We start from the raw sequence: 8,580 nt of genomic DNA on the forward strand, positions 1-8,580 counted from the left end.
CCATATGACATTCTCCCAATCCTCTTCTGGATCATCCAAATGCACTCTAGCAAACTTCAGACGGGCCTGGACATGTACTGGCTTAAGCAGGGTGACACGTCTGGCACTGCAGGATTTGAGTCCCTGGCGGCGTAGTGTGTTACTGATGGTAGGCTTTGTTACTTTGGTCCCAGCTCTCTGCAGGTCATTCACTAGGTCCCCCCGTGTGGTTCTGGGATTTTTGCTCACTGTTCTTGTGATCATTTTGACCCCGCGTGGAGCCCCAGATCGAGGGAGATTATCAGTGGTCTTGTATGTCTTCCATTTCCTAATAATTGCTCCCACAGTTGATTTCTTCAAACCAAGCTGCTTACCTATTGCGGATTCAGTCTTCCCAGCCTGATGCAGGTCTAAAATTTTGTTTCTGGTGTCCTTTGACAGCTCTTTGGTCTTGGCCATAGTGGAGTTTGGAGTGTGACTGTTTGAGGTTGTGGACAGGTGTCTTTTATAATAACAAGTTCAAACAGGTGCCATTAATACAGGTAACGAGTGGAGGACAGAGGAGCCTCTTAAAGAAGAAGTTACAGGTCTGTGAGAGACAGAAATCTTGCTTGTTTGTAGGTGACAAAATACTTATTTTCCACCATAATGTGCAAATAAATTCATAAAAAATCCTACAATGTGATTTTCTGGATTTTTTCCCCTCAATTTGTTTGTCATAGTTGACGTGTACCTATGATGAAAATTACAGGCCTCTCTCATCTTTTTAAGTGGGAGAACTTGCACAATTGGTGGCTGACTAAATACTTTTTTCCCCCACTGTATCTACCTCAAATATCGTGTACCCCTGCACATTGATCTGGTACTGGTACTCCCTGTATATAGCTCAATTATTGTGTATTTTATTTTATTCCTCTTCTGTTACAATATATATTTTTTATCTGCATCGGTCTGTGGTCTCTTGGGAAGGGCTTGTAAGCAAGCATTTCACGGTAAAGTCTCTATACCTGTTGTATTCGGCGTGTGACAAATACAATTTGATTTGGTTCAGAAGCAGACTATCCAGTCCACAACAACGTGTCCACTAGCTAGCTAATATTTTTTTCTTTCAAACTACTACGCTTCCAACATGTCGGACTACGAATATGAGGAGGAAATGTTCTAATTTGCAGGCCAGCCTTATTTATTTGAACCGGAATACACAGATGAGGAGCTTCAACAGATGGAGGATGACAGAGAAAGGAGAGAGAGATGTTTAATCTATAATAAGAAGAGGAAGGACACATGACTATTGATTATATCAAGATGTTGGGTCCTGTTCAGACTAATGATGAAGCATACAGTATATATCATGTCTATCTTTATCCTTTGGTTTATGTCTTTAAGTAATTGGAAACCATGCATCCCTCTGCGTTTAAACATGCCAAATGCGGTCAGCATATTTTCCTGCTGAGAGAATGCAAACTGAGTAGAGGGATTTTATTTGTGTCTCTGTTTCTGTGAAATTAACTTTTAAGATCACTCTCTCCTGTCATTTCTCTCTCTCTCTCTCTCTCTCTCTCTCTCTCTCTCTCTCTCTCTCTCTCTCTCTCTCTCTCTCTCTCTCTATCTCTCTCTCTCTCTCTATCTCTCTCTCTCTCTCTCTCTCTCTCTCTATCTATCTGTCTTTCCCTCCCCATCCCACCCTCCCTTCCTCCTCTCCCTCCGTCCTCCAGCCATGTGTGAGGTACACAGTTCCATGGGGAAGACAGTGCAGATGCTGTGTTCAGGGGACTGGGACCCCAAACGTGTTCCTGTGGGGACAGAGTGCCTGGAGCCTCTACTGGACGCTGCCCCCACCCACCTGCCCAGCCGCCCAGACCGCTGCTTCACAGGTCAGTCAATCAGTCACTCAAAAAATCCATCCAATCACACTCAGACAGTGAATAGGGAGCCAGACCTGGGTTCAAATAGTTTATTCTTACAAATACTTTGAGCTTTTGATTGAACCTGTCTGAAGTGCAGTGTTTTCACTTTTGGGACTATTCCATTGCTTCCATTGCACTAGGTAGGCAAGATCAATCAAGCCCATAGTTGTACTGGTTTGTCCACTGTTTGCTATTGTATTTCTGTTATTTTGACAGTTTTTTCCTTATCTGTTTTTGTATGTGTTTATTGGTTTCTTGTCTCTGTCTTACAGATCGTCTGTTCTACATCTACACATCTGGGACCACTGGGATGCCCAAAGCTGCCATCGTGGTTCACAGCAGGTAGGCACTAAGGAGCTCCTCATCTATCTATCTATCTATCGATCTATCGATCTATCGATCTATCGATCGTGCCTCCAGAAAGTATTCCTACCCCTTGACTTATTCCACATTTTGTTGTGTTACAGCCTGAATAAAAAAAAATCTCACCCATCTACACACAATACCCCATAATGACAAAGTGAAAACATGTTTTTATAGATTTTAGCACATTTATTGGAAAATGAAATACAGCAATATCTCATTTACCTAAGTATTCACACCCTTGAGTCAATACTTTGTAGAAGCACATTTGGCAGTGATTACAGCTGTGTGTCTTTCTGGGTAAATCTCTAAGAGCTTTCCACACCTGGATTGTGCATAATTTGCCTACTATTATTTTCAAAATTCTACAAGCTCTGTCAAATTGGTTGTTGATCATTGCTAGACAACCATTTTCAGGTCTTGCTATAGATTTTCAAGTAGATTTAAGTCAAATCGGCCACTCAGGAACATTCACTGTCTTCTTGGTTAGCAACTCCAGTGTAGATTTGGCCTAGTGTTTTAGGTTATTGTCCTGCTGAAAGGTGAATTAATCTCCCAGTGTCTGGTGGAAAGCAGACTGAACCAGGTCTTCCTCTAGGATTTTGCCCGTGCTTAGCTCCGTTCCATTTCTTTTTTATCCTGAAAAACTCCCCAGTCCTTAACGATTACAAGCATACCCATAACATGATGCAGCCACCACTATGCTTGAAAATATGGAAAGTGGTACTCAACACTTTGTATTCAGGACAAAAAGTGAATTGCTTTGCCACATTGTTTGCAGTATTACTTTAGTGCCTTGTTGCAAACAGGATACATGTTTTGGAATATTTGTATTTTGTACAGGTTTCCTTCTTTTCACTCTGTCAATTAGGTTAGTATTGTGGAGCAGGTAGCTTAGTGGTTAAGAGCGTTGTGCCAGTAACCGAAAGGTCGCTGGTTCTAATCCCTGAGCCGACTAGGTGAAAAATCTGTTGATGTGCCCTTGAGCAAGGGACTTAACCCTAATTGCTCCTGTAAGTCGCTCTGGATAAGAGCGTCTGCTAAATGACAAAAAAATTTAAAAAATAAATGTAAAAAATGAGTAAGTACAATGTTGTTGATCCATCCTCAGTTTTCTTCTATAACAGCCATTAAACTCTGTAACAGTTTTAAAGTCACCATTGGCCTCATGATGAAATCCCTGAGTGGTTTCCTTCCTCTCTGGCAACTGAGTTAGGAAGGACGCCTGTAGCTTTGTAGTGACTGCGTGTATTGATACACCATCCAAAGTGTAATGAATAACTTCACCATGCTCAAAGGAATATTTAATGTCAGCTTTTTTGATTTTTACCGATCTACCAATAGGAGCCCTTCTTTGCGAGTCATTGGAAAACCTCCTTGGTCTTTGAGGTTGAATCTGTGTTTGAAATTCACTGCTCGACTGAGGGACCTTACAGATAATTGTATGTGTGGGGTACAGAGATGAGGACGTCATTCTAAAATCATGTTAAACACAATTATTGCACACAGAGTGAGTCCATGCAACTTATTATATGAATTGTTAAGCACATTTTTACTCCCAAACTTATTTAGGTTTGCCATAACAAAGGGGTTGAATACTTATTGACCCAAGACATTTCAGCTTTTCATTTTTAATTAATTTGTAAACATTTTGAAAAACATAAATCCACTTTGACATTATAGGCCAGTGACAACAAATCTCAATTTAATACATTTTCATTCAGACTGTAACACAACAAAATGTGGAAAAAGTCAAAGGGTGTGAATACTTTCTGAAGGCACTGGATCTCTCATTTTCATGCCACCACTCATTCCCCCTCTCTTCTAACTTTCTCTCTCTCTCCCACCTGTGTTTGACAGGTACTACCGCATGGCAGCGTTGGTATACTACGGCTTCGGGATGACGCCTGATGACGTGTTGTACGATTGCCTTCCACTCTACCACTCTGCAGGTAACAGTGCTGCATGTGTGTGTGGGTGTGGTGTGTGTGTCTGCGCGTGGTGTGTGTGTCTGCACATGCCTGTGTGTGTCTGTGTACGTGCATACGTACGTGCGAGTGTGTGCTTGAGAGGGTGAAGCTACATTTGTGTTTGTGCGTGTCAGTCATAGCCGCGGGAAGTGCTGAGGGTGCTGCAGCACCGCCTGAAAAAACAGAATAAAAAACTAATATTTATTTATTTATTTTTATGAATAGAGCGGGCAAAAATAATAATAATCTGGATCGCCCACCCCCCAAACTACTTTCCGTGGCGGTGTGTGTGTTGCCTCTGAAACACTTATACATGTGTTCCCCAGGTAACATAGTCGGAATTGGGCAGTGCCTGATCCATGGCATGACAGTGGTCATCAAGAAGAAGTTCTCTGCCTCCCGGTTCTGGGATGACTGTGCCAAGTACAACTGCACGGTGAGCCACACACACACTCCGCATGGTGGTCCTCTGTAGCTCAGCTGGTAGAGCACGGCGCTTGTAACGCCAAGGTAGTGGGTTCGATCCCCGGGACCACCCATACACAAAAAAATGTATGCACGCACGACTGTAAGTCGCTTTGGATAAAAGCGTCTGCTAAATGGCATATTATTATTATATTATGGTGAGCTATCTAACGCAGTAGCTGAATGAGTACAGAGTAGTTCAGAGACTGGAGGATAAATCTGTACAGAAAAGGAAAGTGGGGATCAGTAGAGACTGAGAGGAGATACTGTACATGTTTTGGGTTAGTTCTCAGCAGAAGGTAGTGTTGTTCATTTACTGTTCAACCGTGCTGATGTTTATCTACAAAAAAGCACAACGATAGCTCAGGGAGATTTGGTTTTAGGATTAGGGGTCTGGGAGAAATCTGTTCAGGATGTCTAAATAGTGAAATCTGAAGTCATGTTTTGGGTAAGGGCTCTGCAAAGGGTTGTAGACAGCATTATAAAAGTGGGTTGTTGTTTTTCTACAGAAGTACCCAAAGATAGCTCAATAAGATTTGGGGAATAATAAAGTGAGGGTGTTAAGAGTGGTGTGTGGCCAGGTGTTGCAGTTCCTCACTTATACCCCCTTGTCTCACTGTGCTGGTGATTGATTGATTGACTGACTGATTGACTCTGTCCCCCAGATTGTCCAGTACATCGGGGAGATCTGCCGGTACCTGTTGAACCAGCCGGTAAAGGAAATAGAGCGGCAACACCGGGTCCGCATGGCGCTGGGTAACGGCCTGCGCCAGTCCATCTGGGAGGAGTTTACCTCTCGCTTCAACGTGCCACAGATAGCAGAGTTCTACGGAGCCACAGAGTGCAACTGCAGCCTAGGCAACTTCGGCAACATGGTGAGGCGCTAGGCAGACATTTTGGATCTAGCAAAACCTGTGGCTCAAATTATAAGGTGTAGCTAGACCTTTTGGCTCTCACAGGGCATGTTCTTGTTTTTACTATAGTATCTAGTCCCAGGGGATCAACATCCATTGTGTAACGCTGCCTGTGCTTAATTATGTTCTCACAGGGCTCAAAGAACTTGCCACCCTTGTACTTTATTATATGGTATTTAAGAGTAAAAGTAGTGTATTAGTTGTCTCTGTCACTTGTTATTGAATTTGGACTGCATGCTGTTTAGCTCCATTCTCCCATTGATTTGTTGCATCTGACCTATGTAGCTATTTGCTGTAAGGTTAACAGAGATTCAGTGCACTGTTGTTCTGTAACAGCAGTTGAAATGGGTTGACAAGTAGTTGAGTGTGGTAATGTTGCCTCTATTTATTTTTAATTTTTTTTAGGGGGTAGATCAGCTTTACTATTTCAGATAGATTGTAACTTCCATCAATGTAATTGTCTGCATCACTTCCAATCCCCCATATGTTTTTTCTCTCGCAAATATATATATATATATATATATACAGTGGGGAAAAAAAGTATTTAGTCAGCCACCAATTGTGCAAGTTCTCCCACTTAAAAAGATGAGAGAGGCCTGTCATTTTCATCATAGGTACACGTCAACTATGACAGACAAATTGAGAATTTTTTTTCCAGAAAATCACATTGTAGGATTTTTAATGAATTTATTTGCAAATTATGGTGGAAAATAAGTATTTGGTCACCTACAAACAAGCAAGATTTCTGGCTCTCACAGACCTGTAACTTCTTCTTTAAGAGGCTCCTCTGTCCTCCACACGTTACCTGTATTAATGGCACCTGTTTGAATTTGTTATCAGTATAAAAGACACCTGTCCACAACCTCAAACAGTCACACTCCAAACTCCACTATGGTCAAGACCAAAGAGCTGTCAAAGGACACCAGAAACAAAATTGTAGACCTGCACCAGGCTGGGAAGACTGAATCTGCAATAGGTAAGCAGCTTGGTTTGAAGAAATCAACTGTGGGAGCAATTATTAGGAAATGGAAGACATACAAGACCACTGATAATCTCCCTCGATCTGGGGCTCCACGCAAGATCTCACCCCGTGGGGTCAAAATGATCACAAGAACGGTGAGCAAAAATCACAGAACCACACGGGGGGACCTAGTGAATGACCTGCAGAGAGCTGGGATCAAAGTAACAAAGCCTACCATCAGTAACACACCACGCCGCCAGGGACTCAAATCCTGCAGTGCAGACGTGTCCCTCTGCTTAAGCCAGTACATGTCCAGGCCTGTCTGAAGTTTGCTAGAGTGCATTTGGATGATCCAGAAGAGGATTGGGAGAATGTCATATGGTCAGATGAAACCAAAATATAACTTTTTTGGTAAAAACTCAACTCATCGTGTTTGGAAGACAAAGAATGCTGAGTTGCATCCAAAGAACACCATACCTACTGTGAAGCATGGGGGGTGGAAACTTCATGCTTTGGGGCTGTTTTTCTGCAAAGGGACCAGGACGACTGATCCGTGTAAAGGAAAGAATGAATGGGGCCATGTATCGTGAGATTTTGAGTGAAAACCTCCTTCCATCAGCAAGGGCATTGAAGATGAAACGTGGCTGGGTCTTTTAGCATGACAATGATCCCAAACACACCTCCCGGGCAACGAAGGAGTGGCTTCGTAAGAAGCATTTCAAGGTCCTGGAGTGGCCTAGCCAGTCTCCAGATCTCAACCCCATAGAAAATCTTTGGAGGGAGTTGAAAGTCCGTGTTGCCCAGCGACAGCCCCAAAACATCACTGCTCTAGAGGAGATCTGCATGGAGGAATGGGCCAAAATACCAGCAACAGTGTGTGAAAACCTTGTGAAGACTTACAGAAAACGTTTGACCTGTGTCATTGCCAACAAGGGGTATATAACAAAGTATTGAGAAACTTTTGTTATTGACCAAATACTTATTTTCCACCATAATCTACAAATAAATATACACATATACACATACATACACACACATACACACACATATATATACATACATACACACACACATATCCTTTTTTAAATTATATTTCCCTTCATTACTTTCCAACCCCTTCCCCAATTGGAGTAAACTAGTGAACAACAACGCTTAGGCCTCTACTTCAAGCCCATACATACTATATAAATTTTATGGACACAGTCAAATTCTACAATAATTATATTTTGTTTGTTTTTACTCCTGAACTTCCTCCGATCATTTTCATGATGTCCATCTGGTTTGCTTCTATATGCCATATTTTTCTAACAGTGCGCTTTCACAAAAGCTCTCAACCTATAACCTATATACTTATTATGGACACAGTATGCTTTACATTAGTTATCTTGTTGTTATTAGTTGTTGTTATTAGTCCCATCCTTCAGCCTCTATTGTTGCCTCTATTGTCAGACGGGAGCGTGCGGGTTCAACAGCCAGATCCTCCCCTTCATCTACCCCACAACCCTGTAGTATACCCACTAGTTGTTAGTTGGGTTGATGTTACAGTGTGGTAATGTTGTAGTAATGTTATTTATCCACCAGACGGGAGCGTGTGGGTTCAACAGCCAGATCCTCCCCTTCATCTACCCCATCAGACTGGTGAAGGTGGACGAGGAGACCATGGAGCTCATTAGAGGGCCCGATGGAGTCTGCATCCCCTGCAAGCCTGGTAGGTCACCACCCTATACCCATTGTATACCTATTTCTACCTGTTTTACCGTGGTTGAATATTTAGTTTTGCCCACCTAAAGTCACATCTTAGTTCACTGATGTATTAGGAGAAGCAACACCCAAAGCAAACTGGTGGAATGGACACCCGCACACTGTGTTTACTTGGTTATGTAAACTAAGTAAACATTTGTTAACAAATGCAGCAAGGTTGCACAAAAGGTTGATGTGCCTAAAATGTTGCATTTGTTATGTTTGCAGTATTTATTTATTTTATTTTATTTCACCTTTATTTAACCAGGTAAGCCAGTTGA

At 42.2% G+C, this 8,580-nt stretch overlaps 1 protein-coding gene across 1 annotated transcript in view; it reads left to right on the forward strand.

The window, feature by feature from the left end:
- Positions 1-8,580, forward strand: part of slc27a4 (solute carrier family 27 member 4) — a 35,901-nt gene that overhangs the window by 19,253 nt on the left and 8,068 nt on the right. The window contains exons 4-9 of the mRNA XM_041899014.2: positions 1,695-1,853; positions 2,159-2,228; positions 4,110-4,201; positions 4,546-4,655; positions 5,350-5,559; positions 8,141-8,267. Of these exons, the coding sequence (XP_041754948.1) occupies positions 1,695-1,853; positions 2,159-2,228; positions 4,110-4,201; positions 4,546-4,655; positions 5,350-5,559; positions 8,141-8,267 (768 nt within the window). The remainder of the gene's footprint in view (positions 1-1,694; positions 1,854-2,158; positions 2,229-4,109; positions 4,202-4,545; positions 4,656-5,349; positions 5,560-8,140; positions 8,268-8,580) is intronic.

This window comes from Coregonus clupeaformis, chromosome 15, assembly GCF_020615455.1.
Source record: "Coregonus clupeaformis isolate EN_2021a chromosome 15, ASM2061545v1, whole genome shotgun sequence".
Lineage (NCBI taxonomy): Eukaryota > Metazoa > Chordata > Actinopteri > Salmoniformes > Salmonidae > Coregonus > Coregonus clupeaformis.